This window comes from Parus major, chromosome 12 (genome assembly GCF_001522545.3).
Source record: "Parus major isolate Abel chromosome 12, Parus_major1.1, whole genome shotgun sequence".
NCBI classification, from domain to species: Eukaryota; Metazoa; Chordata; class Aves; order Passeriformes; family Paridae; genus Parus; species Parus major.
Genome location: NC_031781.1, coordinates 4396474 through 4417329, shown reverse-complemented (window position 1 = coordinate 4417329; position 20856 = coordinate 4396474). Strand labels below are relative to the sequence as shown.

The 20856-nt window shown below is 43.7% G+C and overlaps 1 protein-coding gene across 3 annotated transcripts in view; it reads left to right on the top strand.

Annotated features, from left to right (window-relative positions):
- The window catches only part of LOC107210488, a 51836-nt gene that overhangs the window by 12377 nt on the left and 18603 nt on the right, over positions 1-20856 (top strand). The window contains exons 2-3 of one of the 3 annotated variants that reach the window (XM_015641383.2): positions 8933-9027; positions 10602-10752. In XM_015641383.2, the coding sequence (XP_015496869.1) occupies positions 10619-10752 (134 nt within the window). In that variant the 5' untranslated portion in view covers positions 8933-9027; positions 10602-10618. The remainder of the gene's footprint in view (positions 1-8932; positions 9028-10601; positions 10753-20856) is intronic. The other 2 variants (XM_015641380.3, XM_015641382.3) reach the window with 2 other exon arrangements.

The window sequence follows — 20856 nt, the reverse complement described above, 5'->3', positions numbered from 1 at the left end:
TCCAGCTGTGTTTGGGTGGAGCTACCAGAAGTGAGTCCATGCTGGCTGTTTGCTTTTACATCAGAAATGGCAACAATAAACTCTCCTGAGACTTTGTTCTGCAGGTGTTCCCTGGTGGACAAAGGGTCAGCAGCTTGTGAACCATGTCTCATGATGTAGCTTTTTTCTGCAAAAAGCTAGAGTCCAAATCTGGAAGAGAAATACAACTCATTGGATTATCCTGCTCCTGGAAAGAGAAAACAAGGTCTAAAAAGCATGTTGCAGAGCTCAGATGCATCTCACTATCATTTGCTGTTGTGGATACCCCAAACAGTGTCGCCTTCCCATTAAGGCAATGAACTGAAGTCTGCAAGAGGCAGTAAAATGACTTCAGGATTGTTGGAATTTCTGTAGCGTGGCAGCAAGTCGTTGTAGAGCAGTTGACAGAAGTAAAACCATTTGTCCTTACAGTGTGGAAGCATAGAGTGTGTCCAAGCAAAATGCAAGCTCTCTTCTAATAGATGTGTTGGGTGAAGCTAGGAGGGGGAAGGATGGCACAGGGACAGTGGCAGAGCTAAGAGGGGACCAGCCTTTCTGGCCACTGCCTTTTAGAGCCCCATTCACTGGGACGTATCATTTTGGCAATGAATGTTTAGTGTGCAGGTGGGCATTATTTTATATCTAGTGTAATTTGAAAGTCAAGTTCTAAAAAGCCCTCAAGAGCAATGATACTGAGCAATTGGCACCACTGCCAGCATTGATAGAAACACATATTTGAGCTGGCAGAAACACAAAACTGTGCTTTAAAAAATATGTTACACATTGGAAAATGGAGAGTTTGCCACCATTGTCCTCCTGGATCAGGTAAGAACTCATCAGCAAACGCTGGACACTGTCCAATTCCTGGACACCAGCATTGTCTGAAATAGAAGTGGTTCTTATTTTCTTCTTTAGCAGCTCTCAGTTTTGTTTGCAGGAAAATAAAATAAATAAGATTCCTTCTCCAGCCCAAGCAGTGAGGTACTCCACATATATTAGTCAAAAAAATCCTGCTGTAGCAAGGGATTGGATTGGGCTTGTACAGGGTTTCTGTTTCTTAGGCCATGGAGGATGTTGCTGAAATTCTCAGCACTGAAAGCGGTTTGATTTCACTGGTAGCAGAGTGTGGCAGGGGACAGTCTCCTCTGTTCCCTGTCAAGGGGAGGGGAGGGAGCTCTTTGCAGGTGGGCAGGAGATGATACCAGTGCAATTAAAAAAATAATAAAAGTAGGGACAAAATTACTCCCCTGCATATGAGTATTTTATAGCTCCTGAGATGTGCAAGCTCTTAGGGCTTTGAGACACAAGGAACTCACCATTATCCATCCTGCTTTTCTATGCATTAAGGCTTTTAAAAATACCACTTCCCTCTTCTTCCCACTCCTTGCAGAAACAGCATCCCTTTATTCCTTGTAGAATACATACATACAATTCTTTCTGCAGACTGCACAATCTCTCTTTTACCTTAATAAATTGAAATTCAGAATTTTAGCCTGACTTCCCTGAAGAGGTGGTGATGCTCAGTGCAAGGCAGTTGATTCCATATGATGACTTATTATCATCACTCAATTTCCTCCTTTATCTCAAGGTGGTTGTTAATTGCTGCACCCATACATCTCTATTTAGCATAAAAACTCAAGTCTCTCTGTTTAGCAGCACAGGCCTTGCTAAGACTGTCCTTTTAGGCTGCATTTAGAACAACTGGCCACATCATTGGTTTCCTGTACTGACCAGCTTGATATTTATGTTCAGTATACCCTGAATAGAGGCAAAAAGTGCGTAGTACGTGTGCTTGGAAAAGGCTCTGCAGAGACATCCAGGAGAGGAGGAAAACAATGAGGTGGAAATGAAAGACCCTAAATGTAGACCAGTGTAATTCTGGGTGTAGACTCCAGACAGGGAGTTGAAACCTGGGAGAAGTCATGCTGTATTTCTGATCTGCATGAAGACATCCAGAACATTGCTGTTTTCTTTTCATGCTGTACCTGTGCTCTTTCCTGCCTCCTTCAGTTCAATCAGCTATTCAGATGCTGTTACTCTGTGTGCATGTGTATAAATAACAATACATTCCTTCCAGTGTTAAAAACAAGTCTGTCGTAGGAGTGATGGATTCCAGAGTGCATGGATGGGGCTCAGTAGAGCCCAGTGAAGTATAACCCTCCCCTCTTCTTGGGGGGGAAAGCTGAGCAACAGCAATGGGATGACTTGACTAAAACAGTGTGTGACAGAATTAGGAACAGGAATCAGGAATTTAGTACTTAAGACTTTGGCTTTCTGACAAGATCATCTGTCTGTCATCAACAGAATGGAAACATATGAGTTGTGTCTTTGTCTTTAGGAAGAAGAGATTAAATCCAAGTGGGTTATTTCAGTTTGGCCTGAAAGGCTCAGTGGCAGGTGCGAACTTTCTGCTTCCTGTCATCCAGCTCTTAATTGCAAAATGTCTTTGCTGTTTGGTGTAGCATTCTGAATTGCCAGGATGTTGTGCTACAGCAAGATGACACAAGCACTGCTCTGTTGCTGTCTGGTAGCAGCTTTTCTGGTGGGCAGGAAACGGAGCACTGACTCCTTGGTGTTATTGCCAACAAGGTGTCTTGGAGCATGGGGCTGCCAGTGAGGTGCCCACTCGTGTCTGTCCCTGCTGGCTGCCCAGGATCCCTCTCTGTTTCTAATCTGGAGTGCAGCAGTGAGGCTGGGTCAGCTCCACGTGAGTCAGGTGTTAGCAGTGAGGCAGCTTGTTTTAAGGGAAAGGGAGGTACCACAGTCAGCAGCAAGAGTCCTGACTCCACGCCCTACTCCAGTGTAAGCTGGTTAAACTTTTTGTGGCTTCAGGAAAGCTTTGGACTGGTTGGCCTCAGAGGTCTGCCAGGAGGCTGCTCGCTGTAGGCATGTGGCTACAAAGGAAAGGGGGGAGAATAGCAGTGATAGAATGAGAAGAAAGGGGCAGGAATAGAAATTGAATCAAGCTCCATATTCTGCGTGGGAAAATTAACATTTCTTTTAAGCCAGCAAGATGGCAGAGCCTGGCTGCATAGAGATAAGTGTGTACAGCAGCTGCCCAGTGGGATTTTACAGGTTGACAGTGTTTAGCATGATGCATTTAACAATTTCATTGCCAAATTTTCTCAGTGATGTGACATAAGGTGAAAAACTCTGCAACAGGAAGGGGAGGTGTATGTGCCGAATCCTACAAGAAATAGCTTCTCCACTCTGTGACCTAATGAGTGCCTGGGTGAAAGAAGAGGTGAAGCAAGCATGTGTGAAGGACAGAGAGCTCACATCACCTCTGTCTGGTGAAGTGACAAGGGGTTTAATGAGGATACCCTGACAACAGACTGTGCTGTGCTGCCTCTACAGGTATCTGCTGTAGATCAGGGCTGTCCTGAGGTGGTTGCTCAGAGTTTGTGTCTTAATGAGACCCACCCCATAGTTTGCAGTGGTGAAGCTGGCTTGGCTATCTTGCCTTCTTTGCTATTTGTCACCACCCAGTAACTGGAACACCAATATGGTATAGCTTAAAGTGAACTTTTTCTTCTGTGTGGAAAGGGAAGAGTTGTTCTCGATGGTAGATGTAACATCTAGAAAAAGGGTTTTTTATCTTAAACCTCAGGTGGTTCTGAAATTCTGCGTAGAGATGGGAATGAGGAACCAGAGGCTGGATCCAACAGGATTAAGGTTCATGTTTGAGCCCTGTCCACTACCCCATATCACATGCTGAATTTGGCCTGGGAGATGAGGACAGCTGAGATGATTGGCTAAGAGAGACCCAGGCTGGTAAGAGAATGCTAAAAATTTGACTCAGTGTAGCTAGCAATGAAAAAAGTCTGCCAAGTCTGTGAAAGCTGTCTACTAATGCATCCTAGGAAGAGGTACTGGGGAAGGGCTGCCTCATTTATAAGATGAAGGGAAATGTGAGCATGAGAATGTACAATCTAGTCCTCAACAAATGGAGGCTGCAAATAAGAAAAATGCCTCCAACCGTAAGAGTAAGGTTGTGAAGCATCTTTTCCATAGGAATAATGGAGAGAAAAAACTAAGTGTCTAGGACATTGCTGATGAATTGCAGGGCATGAGTGTCAGCAGTAGTACAGACTGGACTGGAAAATATGGAATTCTCCTTCTCAGCTGCACCCCAGATCTTATATTTTTTAATTTTTCATGCTAAGCTCCCAGCCTGGTGAAAAGTGGTGAGAAATAAGCATTGCTGCTGCACTCAGGTGCTTCACAGAGGAGAAGAATGGGACCGCTTTGAGCATGTTGTCAACAAAGTCCAAGAATTTAGCATGGAAGCTTTGAAAAGGAAGACATTTTTAATAATAATCTGTAGTTTAAACCTGTTTTATCACTGCTGGCTTGCTGCGTAAGGAAATTTCAAGATGAACTATCTGCTCTAAGTACAAATAAGTATATTTTGCATGTACTTTTTTTACAGAACTGCAGGGCAGTATTGACAAGCTGAAGTTAGTCTGGGTAGAGGAAATGAACCATTAAATCTCAGCAGAGAGTATGAAGACTATAATGCTGACTGCTGAGAGCAGTACAAGATCCCTCTTGAGTACCAGGGGAGAATGATGATGAGAGATTTTCACAGGGTGGATATGCAAAGGAAAACAGTGCACAGTGAAACACTGGCAGGAGTACTTAGGTATCAGAAATCATCTTCATGTCTTCTGGGATTCTCCTAAACTAAATAGCTGATGCTTTGGAAAACTGACCTGCATTATTTCGGGTATTGTGTATCCCACAAGTTTTTATTAACATGCTGTTAGGAGAATGTTCTGATTTTTCTGCAATTAAACAAAAATAAGTAACTAACTAGCATTCTGTGACTGAAGCCAGAAGCTGTATTAAATTCCTGTATGTGTGGAGACAGGTACCATCCAGAGAGATGGATTTGGCCAAAATATCTATGAAGAATGGAGCAACTTGCTGCTTCTAACAGATGAGCAGCCAAACTGAGAAAGGAAAAGACCAAATGGCAGGTTTTGCTTTGACATTTTTAATAGAACTACTTTTCTCAGTGTCTGTTCCTTCTCAACTCTTTTAACTTTCAAATGATTGCCAATAGTCTTTACATGTGAAAATGTCTTGTATGGTCAACAACCTTGTTGCTCTTTAGCAATGGGTACCATGTAAAAGGGACTTGTCAGACTGGTGCTCTCTGGTGCAGTTAGTGCTGAAAATGTTGCATTGTGTTTCTGTAATTGAGGGTCTGGCTGTTTCCCTGAGTCAAAGGCTCGCCTTGTGTTGTTACTCTGTGCAGAGCAAAAACCAGAGCTCAGCAAAGTCTGGCAGTGTTCTTCCATCACAGGGCCTGCCCATGTACATGATCACCAATAATCAGCTGCACAGTAGCAGCCTGTTTTCTGCTCTCTGGCTTGTTGGAAATGATATATGAAGTATGAAGAATAATGTGAGATGTTTTTCTTAAGCTACGTTAAGCCCACTGTGCTGACAGCGGCAAAACAGAACTTGTTAACTCAACTCCTTGTCAAAACATGACACAAAAGCTAAACTCAGGAAATACGAGGATCTCTGTCAGACCCTGGTGATTTTTTTTCTTTTTTTTTTCTTTTTTTCCTTGTTGTGGGTCATTTTAAAAGCCTCTCCCCAGTACTCCTACCTTCCCAGGATTTATTTTCTGAGCTGTTACCTTCTCCACACTCTAAGAGACTCCTTGTTTTTTGTTGTTTTTGTTTTTTTTTCCATTGATCTTTGTTGCTTCCAGCAAAAAGAGTGAAGATATATTTTGAGACTTATGGATTATTACAATATTGGTAGATTTGCATCTTTGTGTGGTTGTGACATGTCACTATGAGTTGTTTCTTCCAAGGAGACAGATTCAGCTCGACAGGAGGAAGAGAGTGTCATATCTCATGACATGTTTCTCTGCACCATGGGGCATGTATGAGGAGTGAGGACCCCAACACAGATGGCTCAAGCCTGTAATCCTTTTATGTCTGCTCTCAGGCAAGCATGGAGATTTCAGATCATCTCCAGGGCATGGATCAGGCAGGACTTTCTGTTTCTGTAACCATCAAGGGGCAATTGCTACCCCAGTAGGTCATTGAACCAGCTCATTCTGGCACAGTCTGAAAGATGGATTGCTTGAGGTCTGGCATTATTCATGCTGGGATGGGTACGAATAAATCCTGTGCTCCAGTGTGTAAATTGTTTGCATAGCAGAGGTTGGAAAGGTGGTGTTATCCCTGCTCTCCGCAGCAATGTTGCATGAGGTTTTGCATTACCCTGAAGGTGGAAATATTTGAGCTTAAAAGAATCAGGGTGCTGAAGGTGAATGGACTCTGACAGTCAGTGACAAATAGCATGAAAGTTTTTCCATGGATCACCTGGATTGGGGGATACTATGGCTACATAGTGAGGTTTCTCTGGGCTTGCCCAAGTTTTCTTGCTCAAGGAGGGGTGCTCAGATACATCCCCAGTGTAATGCCAGGAGGTTGAAATGGCCTGTTCTCAGTAACCAGGGTTGCAAAGCCAAATATAAAGCTTCTGTTTCATAGTTTAGACCTATTGAGTTAATCCTGCTGCTGGATATTTATTAATTTTTTGTGTATGGGTATTTTCTGCTAGGTTCTCTCCTTTAGGTAATGGGCTTGTACCAGTGATCCATAGGAGCTGATCTCAACAGGAAAGGACCTTTCTGGTGTTATCAGTAGGCAAAGGTGGCTTGAAAACTGCTTTCTGGTAGAAGTGTACTACCCTTCCTCCCTCAGTACTTCTTCAGTTTTCACCAGGCACCAAGTGCCATAACTGAAAATCAGTCTTCCCTGATGCCATGGGGTTTGGATGGCAGTCCAGCTTCCAATGACCAGGTCACAAATGGCTCTTCTGTCACTACTGGGAGCCCCTCTCAAGAGCTGCACAAAGCAAGGACGGCTTGTTCCTTGCCAGGCCATCCTGACCAGATTGCGGTGAGCTCAGAAAGTGCCTCCATCTGTTGAAACACTTTTCAAACCGCTGGTCCTTAAATACAATATTGACTAAAGTGATAAATGCTGGTAAAACACTCTGGGATTGTGAGCTGGGAGCAACACTGAGGTTTATAAGAAGCTTGTAGAAGGCTTTGACCTTCATAATGCTGAGCATCTTTCTGCTTTCACTGAAGTGGCTGCAGAGCTCCCACTGACCTCAGCTGGGCAGGACAGAGCCAGGAAGTGCAACACTCAGACACAAGCAGCTGTCTTGCTGCCTTGCCCAAAGTGGTGTCAACAGCCTGGTTCTGGCAGGTAGATGAAGGAGTCCCATAATACGCAGGAAAAAATATTAATAAGCTTTATAATGTGTTATTGTCATGACCAGCTGTTTGGGTTTTGCCTTTGTATGTCCATGTGCAGATGCTCTTTTGCCTCCTCCTCTCCCTCCCCATCCAAGGGAGTACAGAGACATGTTTCTCACGTCTGCAGAAGCTTTGGGGTTAATGTTGGTGTCTAATGCAGGAGTGGGGGACTGAGGGCCATGACAGTATTGCTTTAGGCTTTGCATGGGCACATAGGTAGGCCTGGATGAAAAAAAACATCTTCATTACAATAGAGATCACACTAGCAAGCACTTCTGAATGTCAGCAGCAGCTAATATTATAATAATTGCTGAAATTACTGTAGCATCTTTTCTGAAGATGTAATGGGAGATGAATGTTGGGCAGCAGAGGTGCAATGGACCTGAATCATCTGCAGTGAGTGATGTGTTGAATGTAGCTCTGTGTGTGGTGAGGAGCAGGATCTGCTCTGTGGTTTTCTAAAAGACTGTTGTGCCCATCAGTGGCCAGCTTAATCTTACTGCTGCCGTGTCCACACCAGCTCAATGCTCCATCTATCCAGAAGCCAGAGGTGGTAAGACAGAATGTTCTGGCCAGGGACTTTGCCCCTGTCAGAGTAACATCAATTGCCCTGGGAATTTTCTAGTAGCACCTGTGTGCAAGAATGCAAGTGCTGAGTTGCATTTCCAGCCTTGCTGAGAGCTACTAGCTGCACACTGGAGTTTGAGACTGTAATAATAGATTTCTTTTGTCAGATGAAATTAATCTTGGATTATCTGCTTCACCAATCCAAATACAGGCTCCTACATTAGCATCCACTTTCCTTAGGCTTGAATCTTTCAGGAAATAGATGCAAATTGGAAAACCTACGTGAAGTTAACTGAGGTTGTAAATCCCAGCCACATCACATGTGAGCCTGGGAGGTAGAGAATAGCTTTCAAACCATTTCCCACAAATTGAGAGTGAGTGCTGCACTCCCATACATTTTATTAAAGCTGTGGTGAGAAACAGACTTGCCAATACAGTGCCCCTGTGCTTGAAGCAACCATTCCCATTTAGAGAACAAGAAATGCTGTCATCTACCTCCAGCCAGTGGCATCCAGACTAACTTCTGCCCTCAGAATTAACACACAAAACTTTGTAAGAAGTCACTCAGAGCTCGGTATATCTGACACAAGCTTGCTGTGTCAAGAACTCCACAGGGAATTAGAGGAGCACTTTGCTCTGCCTCTCCTCATCCCTGCCCCCATTGTAAAACATGGCTTTTAATTGCCTGTAAAATTTGGTTGGTTGGTGAGTCCACAGGGAGGAGGTGTGAGTGGATGTGCAGCAAGTAGTGTCAACACTGTTCTGCAGTGCAGAAATGTCTGAGCTACTGAAGAATCATTCACAACTGGAAGCAAGATGGCCAAGGTGAAGTCTTTTGGGACCTGCACCGTTTGGATGTGGAATGACCTGGCATACCTTTCTGGATCAGCTGATAGTCTGTCCTTTGCTATGTGCATGCTTAACCCCATTATCTCTGCACTGCATCATTGTTGAGTGTCAGACATATCCCAGTTGTCTGAGATTTAATTTCAGGAAATGCTTATGTTTTCTTGGTTAGTTTGGTTGGTGGTTTTTTTTCCATTTTTGCAGTTCAGATGGCATCCTTTCAACTGAAGCCTTGGAAACTCCAGGACAGTAGTCCAAGTGTGATTTAACAACATGCTAGGAGCAGAAATGCAATTAAGGTATCTTAACCTCCTTTACTCTGCCCTGCAGCAATGCAAAGGAAAACAATTTGGTTTTAAAGGTTATTGTGATCTAGAGCTTTAAACTCTAACATGCCTTAATCATTACTGAGTGGTTATTGAAGAAGTTTATCTTCATCACAGTCATACACAAATGTCATAAGTAAAATGTCCCTTTTATGTTTTTATTAGACAAATAGCACAATAACAATGGTCATTGTGGCCATTTTGTGAAAAACTGAGACAAGTATCAGTTAGCAAATGAAATAATGTGAAGTCTCAGCTGGTGATATTAAGTGGAGATGGTCATGCCAAGCAAAGGTACTATGTTCCTTACCTTTTTGGCTTCATCTGAAGAAGGAAAATTGTTATATTGTAAGGTATATTTCAATACAAACAATATGTTTCAGCCATGTTTTGGAGCTCCCACTCCTGCTCTGCTTGATGCTCCTGGAGACTACTGGCACATTTAATGTGAAGACTGACATACATGTTTTTTCTAGTGTAAAGGCTGAGCCTGTCTTCTCAAAGCTGCACTTTCCTTATATTTTAAGCACAGACATGAAGGACCAAGGAAAGATTTTTGTCAGGTGTGCAGCAGGGCTGATTTGCTTGTCCCACCAGGGGCTGCACCCTGGGTAGCTGCTGCCAGCCTTTCCTCATCTGCCACCAATTTGCCAGTATGATTTCTAGGTTTTACAGGACCACACAGGAGAATAATATGCCTCTTGAGTTGATTTATCTTAATGAGATGGAGAACTTGGAGTGCATGGTTTTTCCTTTTTTGTAAAGATCTTGCAAGACAAAGAACAACCTGCTATCTTTTTCTGAGGACAAGGTTTTTAATTTTTGGTTTAGTAAAGTGAAATTCTTCATACGACTTGAAGGTTTTTATCTCTCTGTGCCTTCACTATAATAGATCCTCCTGTGAGCCAGAGGATGAGGATTTCAAAACCTGTCAGTGTTGGTCTTGCCTGTTATTTGTGGTGTGAGGAAAGCTCACTCAGTTGAATGCTTGGAAATCTTCCACTTTTGTAGGAAGGGAAGGACAGAGTCCCATGTGGATCTGTGCTGCTGCAAAGCCTTGTGCTGGCTGTGTGTGAGCTGTGGCTGTACACCTGCAGCTTGGCCATGCTGGGCAGGGGGTTCACTGCACATGGCCCTGCTTAGCAGGTGCACAGTTCTGTTAGTGCCTGATCTGACACTTCATTTGGAAAGCATTTGCTGTCCTCTCCTGACAGTGTTCTGTGATCCATATTTTTTTATGGCTGGTATAATCTGAAAATCAAGTATTTTTGGCAGTTTTCATAGCTCCATATAGTACACTATATTCATCTGAGCAACTGCCATTTGTCTTTAATCTGTCCAGATCCAATTATTTTAAGCATCCACAGGTGAAGCATTAGAGTCCATGTGTTCTTCCTGTTTAAAAAAGGAAATTCTTTATCTGTTATGGCTGGAGGTGGCAGCTCAGTTCCTGGTCATCCAGTGGGATGTGATATGACAAGTAATTCCTTGTGTCTTGGTTCTCTCTTGTGTGCAATAATATTCCACCATTCCTTCATTTATAACAGGGCCAGAAGTCTACAGTATGTCGAAGGTGACACAGGAGAGATTCACATCAGACTTCGGTCATTCATTTGGTCCCACTGGAGAACAAAAGTTTATTCAGTATTATCTTCATTTTGAAAGTAAGAGCAGTGATACTGGAGTCTTCTGTAGCAGGTAGGGGCAGTTAATGAAAGTGAGGAAAACAGGAACAAATAAATTGTTTGTTGTTCAATGTTTATCAAGTGATTCATGTTTGCAATACAACCTGAAGGGATGAAATTAATAAAGCCCAAACTCTGTTCTTACACTTGGCATGCAGGTGCACAGAGGTAACAATGGTAACGGTGTTACACTGGTTTAATTTCATTGTATGTTTGTTTTAAGGGGCTGGCAAACAGCTCTTGGCTATAAAGGGTTAGGATGTTCAAGGAATGCAAAAGCAAGATTCCTTTTGCCTGAAGTCGTAGCTGCATGTTCATTATCTTTCTAACCCTCTTCTCCTCCCTGGACTGTGTTTCTTGACCTCCTTGGGGGATTTTGATCCACAAGTAGAAACCTCAAATCTGTGACTTGACCATAACCACCTGTGGGGGATACACCAGTTAGAAAATCCTGGCACTTCCCTATGGAAACAGGGCAATGTCTGGAGGGAGACCCAGGAACTGGACTTTATGGCATGGATGTCTCCACCACGGGTCACAGCCCGTGCTTGGCTGATAGGGAATTTCTCCTCTCAGAACTTTGAGCTAGCAGAAGTTACTGTCATCTCTTCAGAGGCTATTTGGTGACACTTAGAAAAAAGCTTCTGGTGTCACGTAGACCAGGTAGGTACTGTTGTGTGGGGGTAGATAACCTACCGGATTTGTCAGTAATTGTCCCCTCAGTCACTGGCAGTCACAGCCAGAGAGCTGAACTGAGCCATGGAGACAGAACCACCTCCATGCTCCAAGACACTTGTGCCAGCTCAGCCTGAGAGCTCAGCAGCAGCAAGGTGGGCAGTAGGGCTTGGGCTGCGCCCCTGGGTGCCAGCACAGCCCTCAGGCAAAGCCCATTAGGCTGGTGGGATGTTCCACAAAGGAAGAGGAAGCAGCTTTGCCTGATTCTGAAGGAGTGAGCGGGACCAGGCAGCTGTTTGACACAGCACCACTTCTGCTGGCTGCCAGTGAGGAGACCAGGGAGCCCTGGGCATGGGCACTGGGCTGGCTGAGGCACCCACCCACCCAGAGCACACAGGGCCCATTAAGAGTTAATGCCTACAATTAGAAATGAGCAGCAAGAGTTGGAGGGTTCAGAAAGGTGGCAGTGGGTGTGAAACACTCTAACATTCCCATTAATTTGAAATGTCTCCTTTCTGACCAGAAAGAAGTGCCCAGATTTTTTAGTCAATATTAATTTTACACTTGGCACCACAGGAGAGTGTGAACTGCTGAGTTCACAAAGGGCCCATCTAATAAACAGACAATAGAAAATCAGAAAAGCGAAGATTGAGCTCACTTGCCCAGGCGATGAGAGTATAATAACCATGAGGGCTGCAGAGGGCAATGGAAAATTCTGAGCTGTAATGAGGAGTCACAGCAAGTGCCTGTGCCTGGGCTCGCTGGGCACAGGTAGGAGCCAGAAGAGAAGGTGGGATGGTGCAGCATTGTGTGGGCAGAAGGAAGGCTTGGATCAGGAATGAGAGACAGATGAGGAGGAGGATACCATGTCACAGGTGTGCTATAGGAATGGAGGGCCAGATTAGAAAAGCAAATAGTTCCCCTGCAAATGAATCCCAAGCCTGATCTCTATCTGATTTCCTTTAGAAGAGGGTTTGAAATTTTACATGGGCTCCCACGTGAATTGCTGGTGCTTCTCATCTCCCCTCTGCCCCTCCCTGTTTGATCACCTCTCCTTTAAATGAACCTTTCTTGTCTCCTGGTGGCCTGCAGGTAGCAGACATCAGGCTTTAAAAACTGCCCAGGTTAGTTTAGCTAAGTGAATACTGCAGAAGAGATGAACTTGACTCCAAGTTTTCTAATAAACCCAGAGGAAACTCTCTGGAAACTGGAGATAATTGTAAGGAAAACAGGTTGGCTTGTCAAACATGTTTGCCTGTTTTCCTCAACTTTAAAGCAGTCTGCAAACCTAGTTTATTTTATTCAATTTTGTTGCTAGCACAAGACTTTCCAAAACCAGAACTACTTTATTTCAAACTAATCCATGAGTACTTAAAGCATACAGAGATCCTTGTGCTCCATGCCCTGGCCTCTCCTTTCTTCCTGGGATAGTGGAGTCCAAAGCTGGATAACAGACTGAGGACTTAATTTCCTGCTGTGGCTGAGCCAATGTTTCAAAATAGATTGATTTTTCTGCAGGATTGTTCTTTTAGTTCCCTTCCCTTTTCTTCTTAATGAACACTTCTCATATCTATGGAATCTGAATTCTACCTCGATTGAAATGGCATCATTGTTATCAAAATTCAAAGCCCGTATCTCAAACCCCAAGCCACTGAAATCCCTGGCAAACCTAGCACCTGGTTAATGAATACATCTTGAGGAGCCCAGATACGTTATTTTCATTTCTGTCACACAGTTAGTGTTTTTGATCTGCCCATTAGAGAGGCAAGGTGAAAGAGTAAGAGCTTGCCTGTCTCTGCAGTATCTGCCTATGACAAGCTGCCAGTGGCTGCTGCATCTGATTAGCTGTAATATTCAGGACTGATTTTTGGATAGAAAGCCACTGATTTTATTTAAGATCAGAAGAGGTAAAAGAGACACAACTTTCCCAGCAGTTGTGATCCTGTCAGTGAGATTAAAAACAATGAAATTCATGGTATATGAAGTCCTTGGAAAGAGAGGAAATCAAAGTCCTGGTAAAGAAACAGGGGGAAAATGAAGTGTGGTTAGACAGAGGAATAAGGGGATACATGTGAAGTGCATGTGTTGGAGAGATGGGGCAAATAGACTCCTTTGGAAGAATGATGAATTCCCAGAGCCTCTGATGTAAAATATTAAAGACTTGAGGAGAATTAGTAAATTGTACTAGCAATGAGGACAGTGATGGGAGATGGGGCAGTCTTACAGAGGCATGGGAGTAGCTGGATGCAGGGGCCTCCTGCAGCATGAGAGGTCGCTTCTCTCAGGGGTGACACAGCACCAGCACTGGAGACCTGCACTTGGGCAAAAGCAGCAGCCTCTGGGAATGTCCTGGGCAGATGGCAAAGTAAATCATAGTGTAGAGACCTGGGCCCAAGCTCATTTGACACTGCAGTTCCTCAGCTCTGTTCCTTTTCAAGCTTGAGGTGTGTTGCTGAAATTATCTTCATAAAACCTGGAAGTTTTACTGGGTTTTCAGTCAAGCTGAAATACAAGTAAATACTCTAACTGCAGCTATCTTTTAGCACCCAAATTTGCAATGCTTGTGAGTATAACCAAAGAACAACATCTGTTTTGAGGTGTGAGTTAAAACCTATGGTGCATCCTTCTGCAGGTGCCTTGCACTTGGTCTGTGCCCTTCCCCTGCTTGTTCTGTGCAGCCCAGGAGACACATCCTGAAAGTCTTGGGGTGTGACATGAGGACTAGGACCCCAAGCAGCTGTGTGCTCCTGGGAGGTCAGCGGGGCTGAGGGTGCCACTCGTGACAGAGGAGTGCAGTACAGTGAGACTTTCTATTTTTTAATCTTACTCTACCCCATTTATGAAATGTCTGCTTGAAGGTAAGTGGCTGTATTTGTACCATTGGACTGTGCTGCTCTCTGTCCTGATCATGGCTGTGTCTGAGGGTGATGGAGGGATGGGGAAGGCAAATAAAGCTGTCTTGATCACAACTTCTGCCCCAAGAAGACACGTTGAAGTCTTCTTCCCATCTGCAATTTTGGTGAAGTGACACCACCTCTTTCAGCCCTTAAGAACGTGAAGACTTAATAAATGCAACTTTCTCCCTTTTCCTTCATTAAACATGTTACCTTTGTCCATGTGTTTTATCACCTTGATGTTGTGGCTGGCAACACCGGGGCCCTGCTGTCTGATCAGGCTCTAAAGGTTGAGGTGAGTGATAATGTGTCTGTTCAGAGATAACCACCCACTTACTAACATGCTTCATTTGGCCAAATGGCTGGGCAATTAAATTACTTGAAAACACACCCCTTTTGTTACTGCTGCTGCTCTGTGATGGGGGGAACACCAGGCCTGTTGTAGATCAGTACTGGGCAGATGCTGTGTAGTTTCACTGCTGGGTCTTGAGCACAGTGATCACTGAACCTCTTACATTTGTAATGAGTACCACCCTCCCACCCAGGCCATGTGCGAGGGTTTTGTGTAGGAGGATGTGTGTGGGGCTTTATACCCAGCTCTCACTAGGCCTCCCTTCATTCTGAGCTCCCACTGGCTGCTTGCTGAGGATGTTGATAGCACCTTCTTGCTCCTACACTTCGTCACAGAACATAAAATGCTGGCAGAACAGGTTTCTGATTTGGATCCAGAATCCAACATTTGAGCAGCCGTGAATGCTAACAGATTGCTAGGACTGGAAGGCTTCACCTGAGGTCTGAGGAACTCAAGTATGAAATAGCTGTATTGCCAAAGGCGGTGTGTAACATTGCTTTTAAAAATTTCTTGGCACCTGAAGCATGGAGAGTGGGTAAATATAACATTAATCTTTAAAAAAAAGGTTTGGGAGAATCCAGGAAACCAAGAGCTTGTAATCCTGGCATCTGTAGTACATAAACTAGTAAAAGCTGTAATCGACAAAAATATGTTTGACAATGAGATAAACACAATCAGTTTGAGAAAAGTCAGTGTGGTTTATATGAAGACAGGATGTTTGTCTTCCAAACCTCTTGGAGTTCTTTGAAAAGAATGTAGACAAGAGTGAAAGAGTTGGTACTAGATTTCTGTAAGACTTGTGACGAAGTTTAGAATACCTTATTGAGAACTTATGCAGACACTGCAAAAGAGAGAAGGTCCTGAGATGTACAAATGATTGGCAAAGAGATTGGAAACAAGGTGAGAGCCGGGGAATTTCACAGTTCGGTTCTGGGATTTCTAATGTTGAACCTATTCAAGAATGACCACTGAAATCAGGGAGAGAGAGACTTCAAAATAGGTTGTTAAAATAAATTTTTTCAAGCAAAGATGATGGTTAACAGTGAAGTATTGTTGAAAAATCCTGAGACTGAACGGCTGGCCAGTGAAATGGTGGATGAAATTTCAAGTAAATAAATGTGAAATGAAGTATGCAGAGAAATAGGGATTGTTGTGCGTCTAAAATCATGGGCTTGGGCTTGACCAAGATCTTGAATTTGTGTCATATAACTTCATGAAAGCATCAGGTTGAGCTTAAGAGAAAAACTAATACTAGAGGCTAAGGAAAAAAAAAAACAAACCAACAAACCAGGAGAACACACTGTTGCGTGGTTTTGGAGAGAGAGGTGGTGTTTGGTTTTAGTCTTGTTTTGGTTGGCTTGTTTGTTTTAATTTAAAAAAGCCTGATGTGCTTTCACATTGAGTACAACACGTGGTTCTGCTTTCTTCATACTCGAGGGGTGTAGACATGGGAAAATTCCAATAACAGCTTCTGTATAGGATTGAATGAGAAATTGTCCTCAGCTTGGAGGAGACATGAGAAGCATAGCAAAGGTGGAAGAGCTGATGACTGCCTTCCCCTACACAACAACAATGGGTTTCCAAAGAAAGCCTTGGCTTGAATCATCATGAATGTTCTTACCTCTTCTGTTGTAGAGTGGTTTTTCTCATGTCCAGCAGAATCGTCTTTCATTAGGAATACTGCTTTCCTATCTGAATTTCTTTGCTGTAAAGGGAAGGCAAAGTCCCCCTAGGTAAAGTCTTGTGTGATAATTTATGCATTCATTATGCTGGCCCAGCCTCCAAATAGAGGTTTGGCTGTGGAGGGAATTTCCTCGCCCAGATGAATCACTCACTGGTATTTATGCCATACATGCATGATAATCTTTTTGATCTCTGTAGGCATCTGGGATTCTTCTGCTTGGGTAACTGGCAGCCAGCCTGGCTCATCACAGCTGGCAGCTGCAAAGGTGGAGACTGGCTAGAAATAGCTGGAAATTGATAAGACCCTTTCTGGAGACCTCTCTTCCTTTTGCTTTGAAGGTGTTGCACGTTTGATTGTCATGTTTGCACCATTGCTTACAGACTGCCCTGTGTCATCTCTGTTCCCAGAGCTCAGGGAGCTTCCCACAGTTTCCATAAGAGGTGGGGAAGGTGGGAGCGGCAAGTTAGAAAGGGCACCTGTGGACTTCAGAGCACCTGCATAGTCTTACTGCATGCTAAATATACTGACTTTTCTGTCTGCAAATCCCCATCAATTTGTGGCTTAAAGAACCTGGGGAAAGCTTTGGGATGGACAGTGTTTTATCACTAGCAGGCTGGCTCCCACCTACATTAACACATAACCCCATCCAAAGGTCACTTGGGAGGGCTGAGCAGGACTTTTTCATATTGTGTAGGCTTCCTCTCATTTATGTGCATCATTACAGACATGAGCTCTGCCTTGTCCCTGTGCAAGGTGTGTGTAATGTTTAGGTCATAAAGATTAAGTCTTGCATTTGTCCCTGGACTTAAGGGGGCTTTTCCTCTGAGGAAGTTATGGAGAGTAAATGGTCTGCCAGAGTTTGGAGTGGTGCTGCTGGAGTTATGGAAGAGAGAAGTGGTGTGAAGTACCTGAGATCTCAAAATGGTATTGCCAGAATGTTGACATGTAATTGAAGTGTGCAGAAAAAGAGGGTGGAAAGAAAAAAAAATCCTAGAAATAGATTTCCCAGCAGTTTTAAAATCAGATTTTCCTAGCGTTTGGTTTCTAACAGCTCGTAATCAGCTAATGCTTGTGCTGTCAAAGCAGGTGCTTGACCATCTCTGCGGGTTCCACGTTGTGTGTTTCAGCGACTGGTGGTTTCTGAAAGCCCTGCCTGCTCAGCAATGAGCATAAATGCTCGTGGGTATCTTGGTAATGTGGAAAAAACCTGCAGGTTTCCCTCTGGGAAATGTGTGGGCAGAGTGCCGCTGTGTGGTGACACAGAGCACGGCGTCCTTGGCACGGGGTGGGGGTGGAAAGAACATCTCTGAAGTTAGTGCAAGGATGCCCGATTTCTTCACAGGGCTTGGGTTCTGCCTGGTAAAGGAGCAGGAGCAACACTCCAGACGCTTATATTTTGGTTATATGTTATTTTTCCTTCCCTTTTCTCCCCAGTAGCCTTTTGACAAAGGTAAGGCAAAACGTGTTCTTTTCTAGTTGTGTGTTAATGTCATGTCTTTCCTCCAGGGGCAGGGAACTAAGGAGGTAAGAACAGAACACATACAGATAATATGCTGTGTTCTGAAATTTTGTCCAAAGGATGTTACAAATTGTCTTTGTAACATCCTGTAGACAGCACAAATTCAGGTACACAGGGCTGTGCTTTCCTGTACCTCTGCCAGGATCACCAGGGCTGTACTGTGATCATACCTCTATTACAGTGTGCATTCTGCACCCACAGGGCTTATACTGAGACTAAAGTTGTCTTAGTCACTTGTCCTGGCATCCTCATAACCTGGTCATTTGGCTTTGCTAATAGGTCTCACACCTTAAGTCTTGCTTTTCAGTGGTTTTTAGCTTATATATAAGTCTGTGGATAATTTGCTTTGGGTTCTGCTCCAGGGAAGGGAAGGCTTCCTTCTGAAGTTTGTTGTAAGACTGAATGGAAAAGAGAACAACAGTAAGTAGCAGCCACCTTGCCAGGGGCATAGCCTGCAGGCTTTCCCTGTGCTATAAACCAGGCACTGGCTCTGCAGCTGAGCCATCCATATGCTCTGTGGCTCTTGGCAGACATCATTCCAAAGCAACCAGGCTTCATGTAATCTTCCGCCTGATCATAAGAAATTTGGTAGAATTTGGAATTGTATGTGAGCTTCCCCTTTTCACTGTCCCTTTCACTCTCATAAGAAGGATTCAGTTACTGGTATCTTGAAGCTGCACATGGGATATGTGTTGTTAAATCAGGGAAGGGTCTGCACTGCACCTTTAAATACCCACACACCCCCTTTATGTGTGTGCTGCTCTTCCCTTCCCTTGGAGGGTGACCAAAGGGGATAGTCATGGGCCTGAACTGTCTCTCTCAGAAACCTCTTCTTCCATATGTACACAACCCTCCACTCTTTTAGTTTCCCATCCTAGTCCTCTTTCACGCCCAGCTATCTGCTGGTGGAAGGTTCAATTTGTGTTACAAAGGTCCTTCAAGGCCATCCCCAGGCCATCTTTCACAATGTCTCCACATGGCTTTATCAACCGAAGTGTGAGCTCTTTCTAATTCTAGCTGCACCTTTCTTGCCTGCAGCAAAGCTGTTCCCTCTTCACATCCTCAGTTATCCCACCTTCCTTGTCTGCACATTGTCAGGAGCAGTAACTGTCTCTTGCTATAAAGGTAGAAAAAGGTCACCCTTCTTACCAGCTGACAGTGCTTATGGCATTACTTTGGCAAGATTTATTCTTCCCATTGCAAGAATCAAATTCTTTCACCTTTGGTAATTAATTGACAGAATTTGGGGTCTGAAATTGTGAAATATTCTTTAGCTTTCCCAGTATGAATCACAAGCTTTGTAGATGTAGAACCAGTTGGATTCTAAAGCTTCAAATAATACCCAACCAGTTCAGGAGATTTTGCGGCCATAGAGGACAAGTAAAAATTTATTCTGGTTCCCAGAAATCACCTGTTCTGGCCCTTTCATAGATAATTCTGCATAAACATACTTAACCACAACTTAGAAACTTCGTGTCACAGAAAAGAGGAGTTGGTATACACACTTCATTTCTCAGGGAATTATTGTTACCATCTGTGCCAGTCCTACTGTGTGTGTGTGTATGTGTGACACATTTGTAGTTTCTCCATGGCAAGAAGCTCCACAACCTCATAACTTATTCCAATGCTTTGCTGTCCTGACCAGTTAAGTTGTTAGACTTTCTTCAATGTTCAAGTTAGCTTTTGCATTTAAGCTGACTCTTTGTCCTAGCCACATGTTACTACTTTCCTAGATGCTGCACTACATTGTGTGTTGGAAAGTCATTATAATGTCCTTTCTGCTCTCTTATCTCAAGGTTTAACAACCCAGTTTCTCAGTCTTTCTTCACAGGCCATGTCTTCTAAGCCTCTGATTTTTTGGAGGCCTTCCACTAAGTCCACAACTTTCTCAAGTGAGATTTTGTAACCCTGTGTCATCCAGAGAGTTTGAATGAAGGAATTAAGAAGTATAGTATTGTGGAGCACACTTCCATTACAACGATAAAATAGAGCATGGCAAATCTATTTCTTATCTTGTGGAAATCACACCTCAGCCTAATCTCCAGTTAAAATATTCATTAATACAGACTGAATAATGAGGACATACAGAACAATTACTCTGAATCCAGCTTTCCCTATACTTAGGAGATACGGGTTTGTGCACATAAGAGGTTCTGACAAGATCAGAATAGCAGTGAATGAAGCTTTTTATACACACCTGTCTAACAGAAAGGGATTATACACAAATGAATCTACAGTTGGTGTTAGCCTACATATCTCACACTGTGCCACAGTGACCAGTCTGGTTTCTGGAAGAGTGAAGATAAGGAATAGGAGTACAGGCAGAGGCTTGCACTGTATTGTGGTAAAATCTGGATGCTTCCAAAAGGAAACCAGTAAGGGTTTTGCAGGCACAACCTTGTGGAGGTCAAGTCTTGCTGCAAATACATGAAACTCTCTGGGAATATGAATGTCTTGGCAGGTGACTCAAATTGTGCTAATTTGACCCCATGCCATCTAAGGAATCCTTGTACTCTAGATTTGGCTGCTGCTACTTTTCTGCTGTCTGGTTTAGGTCATGCTTGTTCCTCCTTCATGCGACCTCCAGAAGGGACATTTCATCAGAAGGTGCAGTTGAGACCAAGCTTCAACCCCTTGGCCAGGAGCTGCTTATCCCCATAGCAGGAGAGCTGCTCTTCTCCAGGGTGCTCTGGGACAGGAACAGGGTTGCACACAGCAGTGAGGAACTGGCCAAAGAGTGAAAAGAAACAGCAGTGTTTACTGGATGGAAGGGACAGCTTGTGAAATGAAAAAAATATTTTTGTGTTTTCAAAGGACTCCTGTGATCCATGGCTGTTAAACCACAGCAGTGGTTTAACAGGGCTCAAGACTGCTCCTGAAGTGGGCACACTGCTTGGTACTCATTCCTCTTCCTAAAGGTACTAATATTTGGAGATGAAGAGAAGAGTACAACAATGTTGGTTGTTTTGGGTTTTTTCTTTAAGGTTTTAGAA